The following is a 26,858-nucleotide window of genomic DNA, read 5'->3' on the forward strand; positions in this document are numbered from 1 at the left end:
AGCCCTTCCATTAAGATGCTAAGCTTGTCAGTTCTAACATGTCTCGTATCCATCTTCTTCTAAGCATTCATAGGATCATAGGACTTAGAGTTGACAGGGATCTTAGACGTTATCTAGTTCAATTCCTTTATTTGATAAGCAAGAAAACTGAGGCCCAGAAGGGATAAGAGACTTAGCCAGGGTAACAAAGGCAGTAAGCAGAACATCCAGCATTTAAACCCAAGTTCCATGACTACAAATTCATCATTCCAGTTTTACCACCTCTACTCCCCCATACTGCCTCTGCTCACCTGGCCTTACCATCATCAGGACCTCATATCACTCACCTCTCAACAACATTATCCTACTTGGTGTCATTGCTTCCAGTCTTTCATTTCCCCAATCCATCCCGCACAGCTGTCAAATTAATATTCCTAAAGCATAAATCCTACAATGTTTTTCTCCTGTTCCCAAAGCTTCAGCGACTCCCTATTGCCTCTAAAATAAAATATAGACTTCTCTGTTTGCTATTTAAGGCCCCTAACAATAGGGACACCTAGGTGGCACAGTGGGTTAGAGAGCCAAGCCTCGAGTCAGGAAGACTCATCTTCCTGAGTTCAAATTCAGCTTCAGACACTTCCTAGCTCTGTGACCCTGGGCAAGTCATCTAACCCTGTTTGCCTCAGTTTCCTCATCTGAAAAATGAGCTGGAGAAGGAAATGGCAACTATTCCAGTATCTCTGCCAAGAAAACCCCAAGTGGGACCAGGAAGGGTCACACATGACTGAAAACAACTGAACAACAAACATTTGGCTACAGCCTTTCTTTCTATACTTATTTCACCGTACTCCCTGTAGAATATTCTCTGCCTTGCAATGGAACTGGCTTACTTCCTTTTCCTTGTACCCAACATTCCATCTCCCATCACCACGTCTTTGTATAGGCCTGAGATAATCTCCTTCCACACCTCTGAATCTTAGAATTCCTATTCAGTTCAGGCTGATTCCTTCCCACTCCTCAGTTTTTAGAATTCTTCTCCTCACTCCAAATTATTTTAGTATGCCCTCAGCATTTACTTATCTGTTGATATATCATATCTCCTCAGTAGAGGGCAGGGACTGTTCTGTTTTGTCACTGTATGGCATCCTCTGAGCCTAGCACAGTGACTTGCACATAGTAAATATTCAGTCAATGTTGATGGAAGGTAGTAAAGTAGAATTGACCATAATTGATTTTGTGTACTCTGATGGGCTGAAATTTATGCTCTTGGATTTGATCACCAATTCTTTTAACCTGCTGCCACTGCTGCTTGAATAATATTTGTTTACAATATATAGAGACACAGTGAGATCCCTCTTGTGGATTTGAGACCCTCTACAGTGTGACTGCACTAGGAAATTACTGTAAATACTATGTTTCTCCTGAAGAACTTTTAAGTGCTTTGCTACTGCTATTTCAGTGATCCCCTTTTTGTACATATGTGTGTATACATAAGTGTATATATGTACATATATTTAATGTGTGTGTTTATGTGGGACTATGTATGTATATATGTATATTCATAGGAATATGTCCATCTTATAAATGGAGAAACAGATACATTGAGGTCTAAAGTCTGAAATTTCTTCCTGAAGATGTGAAGTCGTTAGGCCAGTCAGTACAGGAACTCTTTACGTAGTAACTGGCATACGGTAACTATAGTATGTGGTTTTGAAACCAGTGTTTCCCAAGCTGTGACATTTGGGGAAAATCTTTGAAACTCTTTTTCATTTTTTTATGTGAACTTTTTTCTTTCTTATAATGATGGCCTAGGATGTTCTTGCATGTGTATATGTATGGGGGTGGGAGGTATTGGGTGAACTAAGAGGCTCAGGAATATTACCAAAATCCTGACCCTTGCAGAAGTGACCTTGTTTGAGGCCTTGTGTAGCAAGAGAGGTTAGCCGTTATACTATGGTGCATGCATCCTCATTGTTGGTTTGACTGAATATCACAATTTCCATATGATCTAGAACAAACTGTACGTGCCTATTTGCAGAAGCATAGAATCATCCTTTTAGACCTGGAAGGAACCTCAGAGTTCACCTGGTCCAACCCTTTCACTTTACAGATGAGAAAACTGAGGCCCAGAAGGATAAAGAGATTGCCTTTCATCTTCATCTTTACATATCCATTTATTACTGAATCACGTCAGGAATTCCATGAGAGGCCTGCTGCAGGGCTTCTCACACTGCCCTAGCTTTAAGAAGGATTGTTGGGGGTGTTGTTATATGTAAGTGACCAGTTGGACTCCCTTTGTCAGGCACTACTCACTGAAGCCAAAGAGGAAGCTATGGTAGCTGAAACCCCAGAACACAGAAGCAAAAAGAAAATTTATGGTTTTTCTCTTTCCCCTTGACCCCTGTTCCAGACAGGCCCCTTCCAATCCCCACTGGCACCATCCACCCTCATATAGCATAGAATGACTTTCAGTAATGTTATATCAAGTTATAAGGAAAGGGTTCTGATAGGTACAGGGTTATCTCCTCCTGCCATTAGATAGCAAACTTAGAAAATCTTTTATTCCTGATGAATAAGTCCAAATCTGTAATTACTATTTTTGGCTTATTTATTAAACACTCACTATGTGCTAGGCACTGTGCTAAATGGAGGGGGACCAGTAACAGTCCCTGACCTCAAGGAACTGACATTCTAATGGGGGAGACAACTTGAAAATAACTAGATATGTAAATGCAGATGGTATTTTGATCACTCCAAATCTGTGCCACTGTGTAGTTAATATGCTCGGGGGAACTACACACTCCTACATAGCCTCCATTTCAGGGTATTCATAGTCCCAATACAGGACATTTTGTTGATTATTGCCTTTCTTGCTCCCTGCCAGGATTATAAATTAAGAAAGTTTCAAAATATAATTGGGCTGGTCTCAGGGTTCTTTCACAGCATGCCTATATTGTTAAGTTTATTTAGTTAAGTTTATTTATCAATTATCTAATGCTTAAATAAAAAGATCTCCATAGATGACCATAACTCTATGCTTTAAACTCACTTAACTGGGCATTATTTATCAAATATTTATCGTGGCTATAGTATTTGTGTGTGTGTCATGCTGATATTAGTTTTCTGTAATATACTGCGTGTGCCCTCCACATAAGTTTGATAATAAATGTAGGGCAATAAAAGCAGAGGAAGTGCCTCAGTCTGATAGCAATTCCCGTGTAATGGGGAATAATGTCGTAAACTTCAAATTACATTTTAAATAAATGTTTATGCCCAACCCATCCATTAGATCATAGCCTAAAGGGTCAGCCAGATCATGCCTTCATTTATCACTGTGTGTGCTGCAATCACTTTTTTTTTAAGGTATAGATGATACTTCTAGAATGAGGAATGACAAATACAGGCAGGCTGTATACAAAGATAGTACCATAATGAGATAGTAGGCAGCGTTACGGGGGGGGGGGGGGGGGCGGGGCGGGGAAGAGGCTTCTATTCAGAAAACTTCCTCTCCTGCCAGAGAGGAATGGGGATTTGGTCAGTGGTTGGGTATTCATATCTGGATAAAGTGCTATCCCAACGTATTCACAGAATCATAAAGCTCGAAAGGACTTTGAGAGACCATTAAATCTGTCTCCTTGACCCTGGCAAGACCACTGGCAACTAAACATTCCAGAGGTCTCCAATTTTTATCTCTAATCCCTGAAACACCAGCTGTGCTGTGATGGAAAAAAAAAACCACCATGTTTTGGAAATCCAAAGATCTGGCTTTGTGTTCTGGCTCTGCTACATAATAGTCATGTGACAGTGAGCAAGTCAATTTCTCTTTCTGAGCCTTAGTTTCTTCATTTGCAAAACGGTGACAGATAATACTTGGACCCTACCTGTCTCCCAGGGTTGTTGTGAAAATCAAATGGAATAATGGCTAGAAAGTATTGTGTTAAAAAATATAGCATAATTGTTACTTATTATTTATCATGTCCTATTTTCTTTTATTTTGAAATAAAAATCCTGAAAGTTCAGAAAAATGGACCAGTAGCTATTGGCCCTATTAAAAACAACTTTACTCACTGTAAATTAGAAACTCATTGCTTGGGGAACTTCTGAAGATGAGTACATAATGTTATTTCTTAGAAGCTTTGGGGGCATACAAATATGCAGCCTCCTTGTTCTTTTCCATGCTGCCTCTTCATTTGACATGTGATTCTCCCTATGATTGCAAAATGTCCTCTGGGTTTGGAAATGGGACGAAATGGGAATTGGGGAGGCAGGGTATGAAACTTTGGCTTCATATCTAGCAGAGCAGACACAAGAGTTTCCCAGGAAAGAGTTACAGAGATGTGCACCTGGAAAGTACATAGTGCTAAGAGGTGTATGTTTAGTGCTTGGCAGAAATATATGTGGATGAATGATAGGGTCAGGACAATCCACCACAGCTCATTGATTTTTATCGCCATAGGTAGTGGCACCTGGATGTCTAAGTCCCTGCTGGGATATTTTGACCCAACCGAATCTAGAGTCAGATCTAGCTCTTAGACAGTGAAATAGCTACAGCATTGAAGTATGCATTACTAAAGGTGGAACTGAGAGACATATAGCTTTTGCTATATTTCGGACCTAGAATTATATGCATGATATCCCCAGTGAATGCCGTTATTCTGACAAGTGATGTTCTTTAAAAAAAAATCTTAGGGTGTTTCCTGGATTCATTAACTGATCCCATCTTCCCTGTCTTTTGCAGTGTAATAGATATTGTCAATAAGAGCTGGGTTTGAATCCCACCCCAGATACGATAAGTTATTTAAGCTTTTTTTTGGCCTCAGTTTCCTCATCTTTAAAATGGGGATGATAATAATACCTACTACACAACATTGTTGTCATAAGGACCCAAAGAGATAATATATGTAAAGAGCTTTGAAAAGCTCGTGTAGAAGGTAGTACTTGAGCTAAACCTTGAAAGGAGGTAGGAATTCCAAGAGACAGAAGGGAGGAGAGAACATTCCAGGTATGGGGAACAGCCTAAGCAAAAGGACAGATGCAGGAGATGGAATATCTTGTATAGGAAACCACAGATAGGCTAATTTGACTTGAACATAGAATGCTTGGGGGAAGGGATTTGAAATTAGTCTGAAAAGGGTAGGTTGGAGCTAGATTATGGAGCATTTTACATGCCCTTTAAATGTCAGATTAAGATATGGAATTTGTCATCTTGCCCAACAAACTAATAAGAGGCATGGGAACCTTAATCTCATGATTTCTGATTCAGAGTTCTTTCTATGGTGTTATGGCAGAAGAGCCCAGAATTTCACTGAATGACTATCCAGTCAAGCATACTGCAGCAAGATTGACTTTCAGTACCTGCAGAGAAGTGCACATTAAAGCCCTATAACTTTTTCATTAATGACTGGAAAGCAACTCCAGTGGTTAGACCACTCTGAGCTGAAGGAACCCTCGTTGGAACTGAAATGAGAACCCTCTAAGGTCAAAAGACCTCTAAATGATGAAAGGCACTTCAAGCCATAATCAGAGGCAGGTTATACAGGTCATCCATATTAAAGGGATTGTGAATTTTAATATCCGCCTTCATCTAATACACAGAAAACAACATTAAAAGGGTAGTTTTCATATGTGAAGGATGACACAAATATGTAACACATATACATACATACATACATACATATGTGTATGTATACATGCACACACACAAACACATGTATAATTCAAGGATAGTGTGCCTTATGCCCCAGAAGGAAATTCATAAAGGCAAACAAAACATCCTTAACAATGTTACTAGTTCCTATTAGGTTTTAAGGGATTCACCACCCATACTTTTCCCCCCAGCCTTCTGATGTAAAAACCCTACTGATTCCAGCTCCTAGCTACTATCCCCACTAGCTAACTTCTGGTTAATGAAGCAAATGCTAGATGTGATGGGTAGATGCTTTTTGTAGCCTGTTGATATTTCCCTCCCCCCATGTTTCTTTTCTTCTTCCTTCTTTCTCTCCCTTCTTCCTTCCTTCTTTTCTTTGCTCCCTCCCTCCTTCCTTCCCTTTCTTCTTCCTACCCTCCTTCCTTTTTTCTTTCCTCCTTCCCTCCCTTCTTCCTTGCTTCCTTGCTTCATTCCTTCCCTACTTCCTTTCTTCTCTCCCTCCCTCCTTCCTTCTCTTTCTTCTTATTTCCTTCCCCATCCTTTTTCCTTTCTTTCCCTCCCTCTTTGCTTGCCTCCCTGCTTCCTTCTTTCTATCCTTTCTATCTCTATTCCTTCTTCCTTTCTTCCCTTCCCTCCTCCCTCCTTACTATGGTATAATAGCAAGAATCAAAATTATAGAATCATATATTTAGAGCTAGAAGGGGCCTTAAAGTCATGTATTCCAATTCTCTTACCTTACTGATGAGTAAACTGTGATCTAGGTCCTCTAACTCCAAATAAAGCCAGCTTTACCAGTCAGAGACCTGCTACTCTAGTAACTAGCTTTATTACTAGTTTGCTGTATGACCTTGGTCAACTCACCTTAGCCCTTGGACAGTTTCTTCATCTGTAAAATAAGAGGTTATATTAGATGGTCCCTGAGATTCTCTGATCCTGAGATTTAAAAAGAAATTATAGGGGCAGCTTGGTGGCACAGTGAGTAGAGCACCAGCCCTGGAGTCAGGAGGATCTCAGTTCAAATCCAGCCTCAGACACTTGACATACTTGTTAGCTGTGTGACCTTGGGCAAGTCACTTAACCCTAATTGCCCTGCCAAAAAAAAAAAAAAACAAAAAAATTATATCTGCATGAGTAAGATAGTTGTCATTCAGTAATTTTTCAGTCACATCCAATTCTTTGTGACCCCATTTGGGTTTTTATTGGCAAAAATACTAGAATGGTTTGCCGTTTCCTTCTCCAGCTCATTTTATAGATGAGGAAACTGAGGCAAACAGGGTTAAGTGACTTTCCCAGGGTCACAGAGCTAGTAAGTGTCTGAGGCAGGATTTGAACTCAGTAAGAGGAGTCTTCTTAACTTCAGGCCAGGTGCTCTATGCACCGTGCTGCCTAGCTCTGTTGTAATTCTCCTTCATCACCTGCAGATTCACAAGACAGATATTGACTGAAAATTAGATTTTTAAAAAATAGATAAAACTCAAGAAACTCAGCTCCTTTCCCCTTATAGCAGCTCATTTTTTTAATATGTCCCATGATTTCTTATCTGCTTCCATGGCCACTTTTCTGTATTATCTGATGATGATAATAAGCACTTGTTGGACTTGGTGCATTTTTAGATTGGACGTAGGAAACTGCAGGCATCATAGGCCCCTTTACTTGGGCTCCCCCCACCCCCACCCCATTCACATAGCATTCCATGTGATCTGAAATAAATGAGGTGATATACTTGGGCAGGTTGCTACTGTCATTCAGTTCTACCTTATTAAAATTATCAACCAGTTTTGTCAGATTCAGGGAGAACTTGTACGTGTCAAATTGGAAATAAAGTCATCATCTCTAAATGATCTGGAAGGCAATAAGCACTTGAAAATATGTGGGTAAAATGAAAGTGCTAGGCAGTCATAGCTTGGGCTTCATCTGATTTTCTCTTTCTTTTGCCCTTTTATTAAAGATCTTTTCCCTCACAGAGAGATTTTCTTTTTTTTTTAAGTTCACCTATTTCCGTCTTTTATCCTCCTACTCCCCTGAGCCCACAATAATCTTCACTACCACCAGTTGCTTTAACTGGAGGACTCAGAATTCATGTAGGATCCAAGCGACAGAAGGAGAGAGGCCCCTTCGCAAAGAACCTGGGTAAAGAAGTGCTTACTAATGAACAAGCGGAGAAGGGAAATTCAGCAGCATATGGGCATCTCACACAGAGAGCTGTGCCTGAAGAGAAGATTTCTCTAAAGTGTCAGCTGGCATTACAGAGGTCTTTAATGGCAGGGAGAGGGAGAAGGGAAACGTGGAAGTGTTTTGTGATCTCTGGCTGTTGCCTTGGGGTGCTGAGACATCTTTTGATAGACATCTCAGGTCAGATTCAGGTTGGCGGTATGACCTCCCCTTGGATGCCAGGATCCACTGCCACCAAGATTAGAAAGGAGAAGGGGAGCATGGATGAATCAGTTCTTGAAACAGTTTCCTTTTGAATGAATACATTTTAAAATAATCTTTTCAAATTATTTTTTTAAGTTTGCCTTCATTTTATGCTTTACTTTGCTGATCATTGGGTTACAATCGCTTTTATAGGACAAAAGAAGAGCATTTATCCTATCTTAATAACAGCAGCCATAGCTAGCACGTACATGGGTGCTTTAAGGTCTACAAAGCACTTTACAAATATTAACTTATTTCATCCTCACAATGACACAGTGGAATAGATCCTGTTATTTTCCCCATTTTGCAGATGAGAAAACTGAGGCAGAGGAAGGTTAAGTGACGTACCCAGGGACACATAGTCTGAGGCAGGATTTTGAACTTGAGTCTTCTTGATTCTAAATGGAACACTTGCCACTGAGTCCTTTGGAGTACTTGAGATAGGATCATCATGTGTTAGCCAGAGGCTTTCCAGAACCCCTCTAAAAGACAAGTAATCAGTAGCTGATGTGTCCAAAAGATGTATGCTGATTAGTCATACTGTGCTACAGAGACATTTTGGAATCATTTGTGGATATAAGACCCATAGCAAGCATGCTCAAAGGGATCCGGCAGGGTGTGGCAGAGCCAGTTAAACGCGGGACTTCTGACATTTCCACCCTGCTCTGCCGCCATGTTCCTTCATCGGGAAAATTACCGGATTTACTAGGTGACCCCTGAGGTCCTTCCCAGCTCTAAATCTAGGCTCCCATGGAATTGGGGATCTATTAGGTAATTAGATTGAGATTTGTAAAACCTAGAAACTTAATATATCTGACTATTTGCTTAGACACTTCACCATTATCTTATGCAGTTACTGTTCTGTTTTCTCTTTGTGGTACCATTGAATTGCTCCTACTCGAGTTTGGGGTTCATTTTTCGCTTTATCTTTTCTTTTTTAGTCTATCACAAATCTCTTTTTTGTTTTGGGGCTTGGGGACATATAAAATGTTTCCCTTTTTGTTCACTATGTCCAATCCTTTGCATTGATATTTTAATGAGAAAAAATAAATAGCATCTATTGCTCTGTTGTGTAGTTACTGAGAACATTATCAATCTAATTACCTTTTTTTTTCACTTTGCTGAATTGGCAGGATCCAGGGTGGCATGGCACAGTAATTGGTCCTCTTATCCAATACATACATACATATATACATACATACGTATATACGTACATCCATATATACACATAGACATATATATGTGTGTGTGTATATATACATGTATGTATGTGTATGTGTGTGTATATATATGTATAAAATATATTTAGAATTCTATAACAGACATACTGAGTATTGTTTGGTTTTAGTAAAATGGCAGCTATACTTCCTAACTTCTCTCCATAATTTAGATGAGTTTATTATGCTTTCAGTTCTGCCCTCTCTCCCAACAGATATCTGATAATCACCTGGACTCAAAAATTAGATAGTAAATAACCCATCTTAACTTTTGAGGCCTCATAGATGAGAGGAGAAGCAAAGCAGAACCAAGAAGATGTTTTGCTCCTCACCCTGACACAATAACAGACTTTCCCCCTTGGTGGTTGTCATTCACCCTAGATTCACCCTTCTCTCTTCTCGTGTTCTAGGAGCTATGCCGTCAGCGCATGGCTGTCAAGACATCCGATCGGCCCGAGCCACTGCATACTTCCCGTATCAATAGCGTTTCATCACAGTTCAGCGATGGACCCATCCCTAGTCCTTCTGCTCGGAGCAGCACTTCTTCCTGGTCTGAAGAACCAGTGCAATCCAACATGGACATCTCCACCGGTCACATGATCTTGGTAAGGATGTCATTCTGTTATATTCATTGACTGCGATTCTTTGGAAGGTCTCTGAGTCAGTCTTTCCATGTGGAAAGAATAATAATAGCCAACATTTACATAGCACTCTCTATGTGCTAGGTTCTGTGCTAAGTGCTTTATAATTAGTATCTCATTAGGTCCTCACAACAACCCTATGAGGTTGGTGCTGTTATTATCCCCATTTTATGGATGGGGAAACTGAGACAAGCAGAAGTTAGGTACCTTGCCAAAGGTCACATAGCTAGTAGGCCAAATATGAACTCGGGTCTTCCTAACTCCAGACTGGGAAGAAATTATAATCTAGTAAAACAAAGTGATTTGGGGAGGCAGGAGGGAGACAGGTGAAGAAAGAGGGTATTTTAATTCATCCCCATATGTAGGTCCACCCTAATGCCACTCAAACTGTCCCAGCAGCACTTTTTGTGTTTTAATAAAGAGTTGGTCAGACCGATGATGAAATGGGACCCTCTTAGAAAGCTGATGAGCAGCTCGTGAAGAGTGTTAATGTCAGGGGGTCTTTCTATCTGTAGTCCTCCTTACTTAAGTGAATATGAATATATATTTACAGTTGAGATTTTTTCCCCATCTTTGGCATAGACAATTCAACTCCCACATACTTCATGACGTGTAAATTCCTTTTATTGGTTATTTTGTTTCTAACCCTGATAACACCTTAGAGCCTACCTTGTGTGATGCTTTTTTTTAAGCTCTCTGACTAATGATCAGTACTTGTTTTCTTCCCCTTCAATTCCCAACCCACTAAGAATCATTTGGGTAAATGAATGTCAGTCATAGGCTCCTCATAATTAAAAGTGAAACTGGGGAGAGTTGTAGAGTTTTAAGGCCCTCCCTCTTTGTGTTAATGCTTTCCAGAATGTGGTTAGTACAAAATACTTTACATTGTGATGAGAGTTCATCTCATCTTTCTCAGAGACATGTCTTTGCTGATTTCTGTCTTCCCAAGATGACTTTCCTTGTTGGGGCAGTCAAATAAGAGATACCTGTGGATTGTTGCTTAATGTATAATTAATTTCTGATTTTATTAAGAGAGCTGCTCACAATTCAGCATATCTCCCAGCCTGTCTCCAGTATATGGGAGTGTAATATATTCTTGAAATTTCCAGCTAGTGGAAGTTTTCCCATTTGTTGATTTTTAAAATATAGTACAAAGCCATCTCATTAAGTTCTTTTTCATGGCAGAGACTTCCTCTTTTGTAGATTGTCAAGGGGACAGAGAACTTTATTTTACTGTGTCATTGATAATGTCCTCTTACTCAGAGAGCTGAAAGAAGGATTTTCTATTGTATAAGTTAATTTCTAGAATCCCTAAATAGGTACCATAAAGTTCACGTGTGTTTGTATGTATTTTAGAAAGATTCCTTAGCAGTGTAATGGATAACGAACACTTTAGACTGGTAGAAAAGAACCTTGGCCAAATGAAAGACTGCATTTTTCCCTCAAGTAGGACTCTGTTGTTCTTCAGTTGTATTCAACTCTTCATAACCCCATTTGGGGTTCTCTTGACAGAGATACTGGAGTGATTTGTCATTTCATTCTCCAGCTTATTTTACAGATGAGGTAACTGAGGCAAATAGGGTTAAGTGACTTGCCCAGGGTCACATAGCTAGTAAGTGTCTGAGGCCAGATTTGAACTCAGGAAGATGAGCTTTTCTAACTCCAGGCCCAGCGTTCCATCCACCATGCCAAATAGTTGCCCAGGTAAAACTACATGGGGACTAGAACAATATTAATCATAATGGCTTCCCCAACCCTGCCATGATTAGTGACTATGGTAGTAGTGCACCTACTCAGGGTACTTTTCTACAAGGTATCTCACTCCATCTGACATTAAGGTTGCGTCAACATGCACAGAAACCAAATGGCTCTGGACATTTTCTAACTATAAGTTGTAAGAATATTGATGAATCACTTACATAAAGCACAGTTGGAAATGAGCTGAAAAATCCGTAGCTATTTGCTGGACTGTGAATTACCATTTTCTATGAAAGTCAGAAAAATTCTGATTCCAGTGATTGGTCACTAAATGTCATTATCATCTTCACTGCCATCATCATCATCATCATCATCATCATCATCTAACATTTCTATAGTACCATAAGGTGTTCAAAACACCATATTATCTCATTTGATCCTCACAGTAACCACAGGAGTTAAGTGTTAATATCCCCACTTTTACAAATGAGGAATCTGAGGCAGAAAGAAGTTAAGTGGCTTGCCCAGGACCATAGAATTAGTATCTGAGGCAAAATTCAACTCAAGTCTTCCAACACCGTAGTCTCTATGACACCTATATAAAACCTATCCTTACTCTCTCATTTCTTCTACTTCCATATCCACCAAACTTCCCACCTCACAGAAGAATACATGTACCCTTCCCAGCCAAAGAAAGACCCCAATGGTTCCAGGATATTTCACAAAATAACAGCATTTCCCAGTTGGAAGGGACCTCAGTGGCCATCTGGTCCAATGCATAGCTTCAAAAGAATTCTTTCTACAAAGTGCCCAACAAATGGTCAGCCAGAACTTGCTTGAAGACTTCAAGTAAAGAGAACTCATTACCTCCTGAGGCAACCTATTCCACTCTGAGATGGCTCTAATTGTTAGTCAGTTTTGCCATATATTGAGCTTAAGATGGCCTCTTTGTAACTCTTTGCATCATTCACCTGTTCATCCTCATTCTGGCTTGAAGGACCAAACAGAACAAATCTGATCCTTCTGTCATGTAGGAACCTTTAAAATGTTTGAAGACAGTTACAATGTCCTACCTTAAGTCTCTTCTCCAGGCTAAACATTCTCTCCAGTTCCTTTAACTGCACTTCCTATGGCATGAACTGTCTTTTGTGAGAGGGGTTGTTAAATACATAACCTTCCACAGTACATTAGGTGCATGAGGCAGAATTGTTAACCGTTAATTAGGATTAATTTCCATGTTGAATCAGAGACCAGAGTCAGGATTAGATTTAGTTTTCTTTCTCTACCCTAGCCCTCAAATCTGGACCTGTCATTTTTCAGGGGAGAAAAGGAAACTCCCAGTGTGGAAACTTCTTTCCACTGGTTGAGTTCAGCAAGTCTTGGAGAATTGCCTGATACACAAAGAGGTTATATGACTTGCCCCATGATCAAACAGCTAGTATTTGTCAAATGCAAGACTTGAACCTACATCTTCCTGACACCAAGGATGGCCTCCTTCCCATCATGCCCCACTGCCTATTTCATTTTTTAATGAGGCTCAGTTTTTGAGTCTCTTTCTCTAGCACAATGTCTTTCTGTTTAGTTGACCCATGACATAGGACCCCTTGTAGAATAACTTTCTTTCTCCAATGGCAGTGGTCCTTCTATTATGGAAATGATGGGATTATTCTACAACGTTCCTCAAGTTTGATGTCTTTGAAGCTTCTGTTAATTCCCTTCTTCTAACTCAAAGGGCTCAAGTCCTAATTTTTTTCCCAGCATAGAGAATGGTATTGTTTTATGTGGCACACTTTAGGTAGGGTCCTTTTTCTTTTTGTCACTTAGGATTTGATTTGACATCTAGGAAAAAAATGATAGTATCCAATTTTATATTCTGCATATTTCTGAGCACTAATTTCATTTTTAACAAGTTATTATCTAGCATTATCTACAGCATTTTATGGAGTGCTTCCCATTAATTTTTATTAGCTAATTTTTATAAGATCTCACTGAAAGTGGACATTTTAAGGTTGAAGATATTTCTGACCTAAACAAGTATATGGGATTTTATGTATAAAAGATTGGCCAATACAGTAAATAAGAAATATTAAAACCTTTTATCAAATACATTGCCTGAATATATAATTTCACATTTGACTCTAAATTCATGATGTTGATAATTTTAATAATAGATGAAATTGATTTAGCACTTCAAATTTGCAAATGCCTTTACATATACTATCTCAATTTGATCATCTCTACAATCCTACAAGGTAGATACCATTACCCCAGTTTTGCAGGTAGTAAAACTGAGCTTCAAAAAAGGTAAACAAGCTAGCCACGTAAGACTGATTAATTAAGTATGCCCAAGTTACTTAGAAGGCATTTTAATATTATAGGATGTATAACTGGAAGGGTCCATAGAGATCGCTTCAGCCAGAGGTTCTTAATCTTTTTGTATCTTAGAACCCTTTGGCTATTTGATGTGGAACCTATCTTCAGAATAATGTTCTTAAATTCATAAAATATCTAGAATTACAAAGGAAACCAATTATATTGAAATACAGTCATCAATTTTTCAAGAATTCATGTATTCTAGATTAAGAATCCCTGATCTAGACCAACCCTCTCATTTTTAGTTGTAAAGGAAGCCAGTAAAGGTCAACAGTCCCAAGAGCCTCATAGCAACTATTTGGCATCAACTATGTGCCAGGCACAGTGCTAAGTGCTTTACAAATATTATTTCATTTGATCTTCACAACAACCCTGGAACAATAATAATGGTAATGATGATGATGAAGGTGGCTAACATTTATATAGCACTTATGTGCTAGCCACTTTAAAATTATTATCTCATCTGATCTTTACAACAAACCTGGAAGGGAGGAGCTATTATTATCCCCATTTTGCAGTTGTAGAAACTGGGGCAAACAGAGGTTAAGTAACCTGTTGAAAGTCACACAGCTAGTAAATACCTAGATGTTAACTCAAGTCTTCTTGACTCCAGGCTCAAAGTCATGTGACTTGTTCAAGTTCACATACGCAGTAAGTGGCAAAGGCAGGATTCAAACTCAGGTCTCTTCCAAACTCAGCTTCCTTTTCATTTCCCTACACTACTGTGTTTTTTGTTGTTGTTGGTACAGCCCATTGGAATGGATTTATGCTTTAGTACATCAGACAATACATGATTTCAGTCAGTGGAGGTGTTTCTTCCAACAGTACAAGTCTTGGCAGACTGTCTTTAAAAATTGATGTGACCAAAAAATTCATGACTCTGCAGCCAGTCTAGTGTTGGTGGCATCTCCTTCAGCTGATCATGAATAGCACAGACAGCATAGTATGTCTCCTCACTGGACCTGAAGTCTTTCCAACTTATTTCCAAAATCTCCAAGCCTCCACTCCACTGGCTTTGTCTATGGGAATCTTAGATATCCTCCATGCCATGATGGGGCATTATAGGAGGTTGCTTAGACATCTTCACTAGCAAATGATAGCTGTTTTGTAAAAGAGATTCTTAGCTTTTTGTGTCATGGACACAATAAATCTAAAAATGAAAACAATAAACCTTTTTTCTAAATAATGTTTTTAAATGTATAGAATTAGAAAGGAAAAAATATATTGAAATATAGTTATCAACACATCAAAAGCCAAGGCTGTGGACACCAAATTAAGAATACCTCTTTATATAGAAATACAGACAGTAAGAGACAATAGTTCCTATAACAATTGATGAAATCAAAACTTGCTCAACAAAAGTTTGAGGCAATAGGATAGGTGTCAGTCTGGGAAATGGTGGACAAGATAACTTTGTTTAAAAGAAATGATCAGAAAAGGAAAGCACAACTTTTGGGGGGATCAGTCCATCAATAAGCATTTCTTAAGCAGCTACTGTATACCAGGCTACATACATTAAAGGCCTCCCCACTGGGGGAAAAAAGCCCTCACCAGAGTACTCACTCACAAGGAAATGCCTTCTTGTCCTTCAGGCTGGGCCATATTGATCATATTTAGAGCTATACTATATTCACAGATGAATTTACCCTCCTTTTTCCCCTCAAGAGGAAGGAGACAAATAAAATCAAAGTACTTAAAAACAACTAGATCTTAATTGAATCACTCATCATTACCTTCAGAACTGTGTCCCAATAGATAGTATATGTAAATGAATTAATTTCTGGATTCCAATTGGAGCAGGATGCTAGATAGTACAAGTTATCCTACCCTGTTCTAAGACTCGGTAAAATATTATTATGCTCATAGAGGTGTGACTAGGTGCATTGGTCCCAATTCACACACTCTGCAACTCTTTCTCTCCAGTGCCAACAAGATAAAAGTGAGCCTTGTAAAGGCAGCATAAGGAGTATACAGTGGGGACAGGGAGGAAGGAAAGCATGTTTCCTATGTTTGTAGATATCACCCAGTTGATGAATGAGAGTTGGCTATATTTCGAAGGATACCCTTGGAATTTTAAATGCTCTTAAGTCAAAGAAATGGTGAGAGACCAGCAGAAGAAAATTTAATAGGAACCAAGTGAAAAGCAGAACAACTCAAAAGGAAAGACACCATTAATACAGGTGACTGTTACTTTACATAACAGGCACATTCCTTGAAAAGTCATATGTACAATGAGTTTTTGTAATTATAAATCATTTCAAATGTGCTGAAGAGCTCGATCTATAAAGGAATCCTATGGCAAATTCTAATGTTAATCAAATAATCACCCTCTAATTGATCAGCTGGTATATCTGTACTTTTCCATCAGGTCTCCTAAAAATCAGGGAACACTAGCACCAATTCAAGAGTGGCTGGCTCGGTGTGAATTTGGAAAGAAAGGATCTAAGTGTTCCTGTGAGCCACTGGTTGAATATGAGTCAGCTGTTTGACTAAAGGAGGAAAAGAATCCTACTTATACCCTCTCTCAAGTGAACATGATCCTTAGACATATCAACATTTAGAAACCATTAGATACTCTTTAGGTTCCATTATGTTCAATATAAGGTAGAATACAGAGTCTGTGAATTCACCAACTGGGCACAGATTTTTTCTTACTGAATATTATTGAGAGGATAGATTATCAATTTGGAAAACCAGGGACTTAACAAAGCAATAATACTAATGAGAAGCCTAGAAGGTAAATGAGTAAACTCTTGTGCAGATTAAAGGTCATTCATTTGAATTCTGTCATTCTTTTGATTCTATTATTCAAATATATGAAGCTACAGCATTGTAAATAATGATTAAGTGATGTTCCCTTGTCTACCAAGGATGGATAAGATAAAATGAGTTTAAACTAAAACATAGAGGACTTCAGTGACTGCTCTATGATAGCAAAAAAAAAAAAAAGTCTTTGCACTTTTGCCAGGGTCCACACAAGCTGATCCCTTAGAACTCTCCCAAACCCTAATTATATGTTAAGTAGCACATAGAGATTCAGTACATTTTTTAAGTAACTACCCTCTCTGTTTTATTAACATTATATATGACCAGTTGACTCTTCAGGACTCTTTGATTCTTTGACCTGTGACTCATTTCTGGGGCTCCATTTCTTGCTGGTTATTTTCAATTCAATTGAGCAAATATTTCTGTAGTACCTACTGTGATGAAGGAACTGTGCCCTTGTGTTTCCTATATACCTCTTAAGTGTGTTGCTTCACCATTTAACTTCAACTAAGTTGATCCTAATTTGTGAGAATGTTTCTGTAGAATATGTGTTTCAATGTGAGAATAATACTTCCAAGGCACCAGTTATTTCTCTGACAGAGGAGGGGAAAGCATGATGATCTCCTTGTGCACCCATACCTACCTTCCCCTGGTGCTGAATGACAGGCACTTGAGAGATGCCTGGTCATGGACTAAGCATATACTCACTATTTCCATATAAAGCTAGTTCACCCACCCAGGGAACAATGTCAGGACTTAATCATCATCATGCTGTGTGTCACCTACTAAGCCAACCACTTAACTAGGTCTAGGCAACTAAACTAACAAACCATATTTTTCTATTGAGATAATATTTGTAAAGCACTTAGCAGAATGCCTGGCACATAGTAGGAGCTTAACAAATGGTTATTTTCTTCCTTCCTGCTTATGATTGCTTATATGGGACTTGTTCATAAAGAAAAAAGATTATATTGGATGGTGTTTCAGGTTTCCTGTTTATACTGATGTGTTCCATAAGTCAGTCTTGGGGCAATCTATTTTTCCACTGATGCTATTGATAAACCTTGGAGTTGTAGGAGTGCTGACATTTATGCCAAAGGATTAAGAGGAGACCCTGTTTAAATTAGCATAAATCTTTTAACCCAACCCCATCATTACAGTCTAGATTGCAATGCATGGATCTTATCTATCTTGCATTTTTTGATAGATTACTTGTTTCTAAGTCTTTTTCCAGCTCTTTCTAGTTGACTGGGCTACTCGTAAATAAATTGGCAAGAATTTGAAACTTTCAGGAGTCAAGAGTCAGTTGAGACCCTCTAAGGCCTGCTTTCAAGCCTAGTGAAGCTACAGCATTCCTTCTGATGAAGAGGCAAATGTAATGAGAGAATAGAGGAGGATTTAGGATTAGGATGGCACAGTTGTGATTAGAGAAATGTTAAGCTAGCTTTGGTGACCGTATGAGTTTTTACTGGGTTATCAGCCTTGAGTTTAGGTTATCATTTGTCTCAGAGGAGGAAGGTAGAGAGTCTCTGGAAGGCAAATTTGGGTCAAACCTCACAAGAAGGTCTTTGATCTAGTTGGAATCTATAACAGAGAAGACAAGTGACCCAAAATGACCTGTATGTTAGAGACCATCCTATCCATTTGGGTTAGTCCAGACCTGGAGTACGTGTCCCAAGATATTTTCAAAATGAAATGGATATTATAGAAGCTTTCTGACCCAGACCCACAATCTTGGAACCACCTCAATCATTCTAGAATCAACCTCAGAGCCTGGAGAAGCTGTAGGAAAATCCTTATAGCCAAGATACATTCCCAGTTGACAAAAATGCCCCAAATTTTGAACTTCAGTGGTACATACTGAGGAATACTAAAATGCCCTACTACCAGGAGAGCTATATATCATACCTTATTGAAGGTTTACCATTAAATAAAGGCACTATGTACTGAAGAGGTCATAACTAGGAATCATGAAACCTAAATTTTAGTCCTGGTGGTACCAAACTAATTAGATATGTGTCCTTGGGCAAGTCACCATACCCTATCTATCCTAATATCATGTAACATAAAAACGAAAATTGGACGATAAGATCTATAAAGTTCCCTTTGGACTCTAATATTCTCATTCTTTATACAAACAAAATTGCTTCTCATTTTTCATATTTTGCTCATCTTTAAATTGAATCGAAGGGTAAGGAGAGGAGTAGCTTCACCAATCCAAGTTCAAAGGAGCCTTTAAAAGTCATTCTTGCTTAAGTACACAAGACCAACAACTTATACAGACTATTGAGTGCAATTTTTGAGCATTTAAACAGCATGCATCACACTCTTCATCAAGCATTTATTGAGCATGGCACTATAACAAGGATAATTTGGTCATTCCTACATTGCTTGAATGCCACAGACCAGCAAAGCATTAGATTGCAAATGAAAAATCTGCCCTTCTGATTGAGCAATGCTGCCATTGATTAAATCAGGTTAAGTTGTCTCAGGAGAGCAGAGAAAAAGCACTTCAGAAAAGTCATGTCATCGAATTACCCCAGGGCAATGATGGGAGGTAACAAGTTAGAAGGCAAGCCAAGCAACCATCCACTTTTTTTTTCTTATGTGTTAAACTTATCTCCTAAGATTTTGATATGAAGCACAATGTAATTTTAACTTTTAAAAGCAAAGACTTCATAGAACTTACGAAGATTATAGAGCAGGTATTATTAACCTTTGGACTCTTTGGCAGTCTGTTGAAGCCTATGGACCGCTTCTCAAAATAACGTATTTAAATGCAAAAAATAAAATATGTAGGATTACAAAGGCGACCAGTTATATTGAACACCATAGTCTGCAGAAAGGAAGGCCGAGATCATGTGTGATTGGGCAGTGGGTCTAATAGTTAATCTTGAAGTAGTGCTGGGAATAAATGATATTTCAAGATATCTGCAACAATTGCAATATGATATGAAAATATTTGTGATTCCATTTGGTGATGAAGTCATAGTACTTCTTAATACTAGTATAATTTGTTGACTGAAATCATAATTGAAGGAGATGCCAATTTCAGTTAGAGATTAGTGAAAATAAACATTTATTTTTTTCCACATCTAAGTTCATAGATCCCCTGAAATCCATGGACCCTGGGTTAAGAACCTTTGTCTTAGTGGCTAGGCACTAGAAGGACACGGCCTTTCAGCTCCCTTGATCCTAGAGGAGCCACAAATATGGAGAAAATACCCTTTACCCCTGTTTTCTGGTGGCCAAAAACAAGGGAAGAAAACCCTTTCCTTCCAAGATAAGACCTGCAGATTTTCCCAGGATAACCCTGACAATAATAGCAAAGAAAAAATCCTCCAAATTGGCAATGGGAACCAAAAGTTTCTCTATCCCTGTATTGCCACAGGCCCTGAAATTCTCACAATTTTTGTTATTCTTGAGGTTAAGGCATTGTGCCTGAGAGAGTTTTGTTCAAAATGCAAATGCGTCACCTAGGAGGACTAACCCATTTAGATGGCCCACCAGCACCACATTATCCTAGCAGCAGAGAGAGGAGCCCTAAGTAAATGGGACTCTGGAGAAACAATGTCTGGGGATGGAAGGTGATGTTAGGGAAATGCAAGAGCTTAGAATGGTCTGGAACATGAGTACTTCCTAAGTGGGGCAGGTCTAAATCAGGTGGTAGACTTGGTGATTCTGGACAGCTTGGTGTCAGCATCTGAGGGCAATAAGGGAAAATGAAGGGGAAAACGCCAAAATTAAGGAAGAGAGGCCAATGAGGGTAAATTACCTAATTTACAATTTTGCATGTTATCAGCTTTGACTGGTGATGTTGTCCTCCATCAGCTATCCCAGTGTATTGCTGAAAGCAAGACCTGAATCACACTCCAGATGCTTGGTGTCTCATTGCTTCTCCAGGCCCTGGACTGATTCTACAACTATTTCTGAGGTACCAAGAGGCTTACCTAGATTTTGCTTAGGGCCATTCTTACTTGTAGATGTCGGGATCTTCCATCTTCAGTTGCAGTGGGCTGCTGGAAACAGATGTTGGAATGTTTCAGCTCTTAACAGCTATAGGGACTTAGAGTATCTTCCTGGCAGCTTTTGGCAATGATAAGAAGCTGGTACCCCCTCCTTCCCAACTCCTGCCAATCTGATGCCCTCTGTCACTGCTGGGCACTTTGGCAGTTGTCTCATTGTTGACCCTCTATAAAGAAAGGTATTTTTAATTTTTCAAGATACCTTGGTGGGCATCTTAGGGATTTTCTTTTAGTATTTTCTTCTTTTGCTTTTTGAAAAAAAAGTAAAATGAGCTTTATCATTCAAAAAGTCAAAACAGGGTGGGCATTTTCCCCTGAAGACTCTTGCAAGCATCAGAAAATCATACTATGTCATTTATGCTTTGTAGATACTTATTCACTGGCACATACTGATTCTGGGATTCTGGGAAATTCTGGGATTCTGGGACCAAAACCTGACTAGCCATTTTGCTGTTGCACAAGGCAGAATTAAACAAAGCCTCCCTCCTTCACAAGAACTAAGCATGAATTCTGCAATGCTCACTGCTTATAAGCTGGCTTTGATTTGCTATTCAAGCCCTGGGGAGAGTGATGATGATTCTGAGGATCTGTGAGAAGAGGATATGGGCAAGAATAAATTCTGATTTCAGAATCACAGAATCTCAGTGTTGAAAGAAACCTCTGAGGCAATGTGGTCCAGCCCATACCTTATTGAAATTCCTGTCTACGACATCGCTAAGAATCGGCTGTCCAGCTCTCGCTTTAAGGGGGAACTCAGCTGCTTCCCAAGGCAGCCCATTCCACTGTTGGCTAATGGTATTTGTCAGGAATTTTGTCCTTTACATTGAGCCGAAGTTTGCCTCTCTGCTATTCCCGTCCATTGCTCAAGTCCGATCTCACTTTTATATGACAGTCCTTCAATTACTTAAAGACAATTATCATGTCCTTCTGAAGCCTTTTTTCTCTCTAGGCAAAATAACTCCAATTCCTTTTACTGAGTCTTATGTGGCATGTTCTCAAGGTCCTGCTCCTTAATGGCTGTCCTCTTTTTTAATAATGCTTTCCTGCTTATCAGCATCCTCCTTGAATTGTGGTAACTAGTACTGATCATATTACTCCAAGGCAATTTGACCAGGGTAGGATACATTGGGAATATCGCCATTGTTTTGAACGCTGTGTTTGCTTCACTTAATGATTTTGCTCTTTTTTGGCTGCCCTCTGAGCCTGCAACCCCCTAAAGACCCCAGATATTTTTCAAATGAACTTATGTCTAGCCTTGCCACCTACATCTTATACTTGGGAAGCTGATTTTTTTTAAAAAACTCACATGTAAGGTATCGCATTTACTCTGTGAGGTTTTAGCCTGTGTGAGATCTTTTTTTGGATCCTGAATTGGTTATCCCATATGTTAACTACCCTTCCCAGTTTTATGCCATCTTCCAACTTAATGGGTATGTTATAATTATTTTGTCTAAGTCATTGATAAATATTTATAGATCTATTGTCCAAAAGAATAGCTACAATTGAAATAGAATAAATACTCAACTTTGATATTTTGCAGAACCTATAGTCTTATTGGCATGGGTACTTCTTCCTTGAAACATAGGACACAATCCATGCCACTTCTTGCAAAATCTTAGAGGAGGGAAAGGAATTGAAATTGTAACCTCCAATGGGCTTCAGAAATCATCTTTTTTCATGTTACCTGTTGCCATGCATAATGAGTATTTAGCTGTTTCTGAGTAACTACGGTCTCTTCCAAATAAAATTCCTTTCATAGAATCAGAGAATCTTAAAGTCAGAAGAGATCTCAGAAGTCATCTAATCCATTTCATTCCCAAAGCATAAAACACATTCTGTAACAAACCTGACCTTGTACTCATCAAGCCTCCATCTGAAAGACTTCTGGAGATGGGGGACTCATCTTTCAAGGAAAACTATTCTCCTTTTGGACATTTCTCATTTATTGGAAGGTTGTGGTTTTCTTTTTCCCATATCAAACTAAAGTCTGCCCCTTTGTAACTTTTTCCCTATCAGTCCTAGCTCTTTCCTTTGGAACCAGGGAGACCAAATATAAATTCTTCTTTCACATGAAAGTCCTTCGGATATTTAAACACAGTTTTCAAATTCCCTTAAGTCTTCCACTATACCAAACCTGCCTCCCATGACCTGATTTCAAGTCCCCCACCACTCTGGTTGTTCTTATTAAGATATTTTTCAACTTGTCAGGGTCTTTCCTAAAGCCTGGCACCTAGAACTGAACATAATATTGCCTTTTTGAAAATATCTCCAGCCCTTAACATAGTGCCTGGCACATAGGCAATGCTTTTTGTCTTGATTTGAGTTATACCAGGGCAGAGAATAGAACGTCGCTCGCCTCCCTTAGTATGGGTACTTTGCTTCTGTTAAAGCAGCCAATGATCAAATTAATTTTTTCTTTTTAAAATTTAAAATTTTAAAATTAATTAATTTCTTTTTTGTAAAGGGGCTCCTAAATGGATAGAACACTGGGCCTCTGGCCTGAGACACTTACTAGCTGTGAAACTTTGGGCTAGTCACTTGACCTCTGTTTTGCCCTAGTTTCTTATCATGAAATGGGCATGATAATAGCACCTACCTCCCAGGGTTGTTTTGAAGATGAAAATGAGATAATATTTGTAAAGCACTTAGTACAATGACTGCTAGGTATTTAATGAAGGCTGGCTATTATTATTATTATTGTTAATCATTTTAATAGTAAGTGTTAGCTGGTCGTTTTTTCTCCTACTTATACCTGGGGGGTTGACTTTCTGGAATGAAAGTGTACAACTACATTTATTCCTATTAAATTGTACCTTACTAATTTAGTGTATAGTTACAGTTTAAGAACTTTTTAGATCTCAGTCCTGACATTCAACATCTCTCTCACATCATCATCAACTACAAATCTGATAAACATGCCAACCACGCCTTTATTGAAATCACCAATACAAATGCTTTTTGGGAATATCCCCAGTGGCAGAGCCCTTTGGCACTATATTGGAGAACTCCCTCCAGTAGACATGAATGTCTTAAGTACCACTCTTTGAGTCTGGTTCTTCAACTGGTTTTAAATGTACTTCACTGCACAACCACCTAGCTCACAGTTTTCTACATTATCATAATACAACTTAATCACCTAGAAAAACTCCTGAAAGAGAAATATTATACATCAGTGTCACTGTTGTCAGTTCAGTCGTTTCCATCGTGTCTGACTCTTCATGTTCCCATTTGGGATTTTCTTGGCAGAGATACTGGACTAGTTTGCCCTTTCTTTCTCTAGCTCATTTTACAGATGAGGAAATGGAGGCAAACAGTTAAGTGATTTGCTCAGGGTCACGTAGCTATTACGTGTCTGAAGCCAGATTTTAACTCAAAAAGATGAGTCTTCCTGACTCCAGGCCCTGACACTCTACCCATGTGCCACCTAGCTGCCCATCAATATCAGTACCCACCCATAAGCCAGATAGCACTTAAACCATTTTTTAAAAAAACTAAATTAGGCAATTTCTATTTATTTGTTCTGGTCAAATAAAGTTTCCTGATTGCTCATGTGTATTGGGAAAATTAACATTTGCAAAACTGGACTTTTAAATTTGCATTTAGAATCAGAGTACCACAAGGGTCACAAGCAAATAAATGCTCAGCATAATGACTTAGAGCCTCATAGAGGATACAAGACAGTCCAACAGCTAGCAAACAATACCCAGTAATGCATTAGCAGATGCTAGATTGCATTGTGCAGAATATAAATGATAGAATAAGCAAGAGAAAGGAAAGATTTTTGTGAGTTCAGATAGTTGTGGAGAAAGGTAGGGCTTCAGTTGGGTCTAAACACAAATAGACGATTTGAACTGATGAAGAGGAAGCAGTTAGCGATTCCACAAATAGCAGAACAGTATCCAATGAGAGAGGTAAGAATGAGCCTGAAAAATCTGGAAACACTGAAGAATCTAGACTGATTGGAATAAATGTTTTTGATGAATAGGAGTTAGAGAAAAGGTTGGATAACTGCTGCTTACTACCTGGGTGACCTTGGATATCTTCCCCCACTCCCATCTCCTGTCTCTCTCTCTCTCTCTCTCTCTCTCTCTCTCTCTCTCGCTCTCTTTCTTGCTTTCTTCCCCCCCTCCCCCTCCCTCCTTCCCTCCCTCTCTCTCTCCCTCTCTCCCTATATATGGATCCCACATTCCTCATCTATAAAATGTTGGACTAAATCTAAAATCCCATAACCTATATGACTTGTGACAGCTAAACTACTAACCTGCAGCAGACAGACCAGTGAGAGACCATAGATGCCAAGATGTGATTTGATGCAATGTTTAGCATAGTGCCTACCTAGCATGGTGGTTAATAAATGTCAATTAACTGACTAACTGCAGTTTATAGCCTTGACAGTTTTTTGAGCAAAGGATTAACTTGATACAAGGGGACATTCAGTCTATCAACACGTATTTATTGAGATCTATGATGGGCTTAAGTCCGTGTAACACCCTATGGAAGACATGGAAATATGATGCAAACCCTGCTCTCAAGATGCTTACAATTTAGTTTAGAAACCAAGATTGACATACATGACACAATACTGAACAATACAAGACAGCAAGTTAATCAAGTGTTAGATTATGTCTATAAATATGGTAGGGCTTCAGAACAAAGAGGAGCCCAGGGCAAAGGCAGAGAGCCAACGCCAAGTACTCTGACCAGCTAACTGGAGCAAAAGGTTCTGAGGCATAGTGGAAATTAGGTTATATTGACAAGATGAGGACAGATTATAGATGCCCTTGGAAGCCAAGAAGAGGTGTTCAGATTTAATGCAATAGAAAAAAGGGAGTAGTTGAGGAGGGAAGTAACATGATAAAAATGCATATAATGCACTTTATATAATATAAATAAGAACAATAATTTGGCAGTAATATGCCAAATGGATTGAAACAGAGGAAGACTGGAGAGAGGCTGAGCAGATAAGAAGTTTTTCACTTTTCAGTCCTCCTAAATTGAACTTAGAGATAAAGTCACAGCCTACAGACCTATGGTATAAATTCATTAGCCATTTGTTAATTGGCTGCTGTGCTAGATAATGGACATACATTAATGCTAAAGTTAATAGTTTGGTTTTTTCACAGCTCATAAAATTTATTAACTAAGGCATGGGGAGAGAGGGTTGCTATCTACATCAGTGGAATGCATGTTCACATCAAAGAAACAATGCATCTTCTGAAGCGTAAAATAATAAGTGATTGCTTAAGAAGTGGTAAAGTGGCTATAGTTTGTAGAAAATCTATATAAGCCAGACAATTGTCTTCTATAATTATGAAGTTCTGTGGATTGGTTAGACACATAAATCCACAACACTCCATTTGGACCAAACCACATTAAAAATGTAACTGGAAAATTTTTTAACAAAATAAATAAAAATACAATAGAACATAGATAAAGTTCACATATGGTTTTCTAAGTTGATATGTGGCCAACAGGGATCTTTATGTATGGTTTAATGGCTGGTCCTCCATCTATTTGAGTTTGACACAACTGGTTGATAACATCCTTTATTTTAATCCTTTCCTCTGAGTTCTCACTGCCAACCTCTCATTCAAATTGCTAAGAAGATAGAATAGAATAGGGAATGCTGAACTTTGAACATACCAACAAATGTGTGGGGTGAACTAAAGTTAAATGTTTGCTGTTCACCTGGGGTAATATGGGTATGAGAGGCACAGAGCCAGAATTTTACTATCTGTGTCCCTAACTAGTTGTGTGATTGTCGGCATGCCACTTAAAATCTAATTAGGGACTCAGTTTCCCCCTTTGTAAATAGGAGCCCCCCCTTCAATTTATATTCAGGATGAAATAATCCTCTTTGGTTTTTGTTGGAAGATGGTTCCCTCTTTCCAATAATTCTCCTAAATAAACCATGAAAATTTCAGTTTCTATTCTGTTAAAAATAAAAACAGCAACTAGCTAAGATACAAATAGATAAGTGTGGCACCCCAGTGGCAGGTTATATATTCTATTCATGCTGGGTTGTCATGAAGAGAAAACAGGCCAGCCCAGATTAAGATGGCAGCATGCATGTTGCTGTGGATTAAATAGCAGAATT

The 26,858-nt window shown here is 38.8% G+C and overlaps 1 protein-coding gene across 1 annotated transcript in view; it reads left to right on the forward strand.

Moving 5' to 3' along the window:
• Positions 1 to 26,858, forward strand: part of LOC118850913 (receptor-type tyrosine-protein phosphatase N2-like) — a 180,221-nt gene that overhangs the window by 26,059 nt on the left and 127,304 nt on the right. Inside the window, exon 3 of the mRNA XM_036760537.1 lies at positions 9,669 to 9,863. Within this exon, the coding sequence (XP_036616432.1) occupies positions 9,669 to 9,863 (195 nt within the window). The remainder of the gene's footprint in view (positions 1 to 9,668; positions 9,864 to 26,858) is intronic.

This window comes from Trichosurus vulpecula, chromosome 5 (genome assembly GCF_011100635.1).
Source record: "Trichosurus vulpecula isolate mTriVul1 chromosome 5, mTriVul1.pri, whole genome shotgun sequence".
Taxonomy (NCBI): Eukaryota; Metazoa; Chordata; class Mammalia; order Diprotodontia; family Phalangeridae; genus Trichosurus; species Trichosurus vulpecula.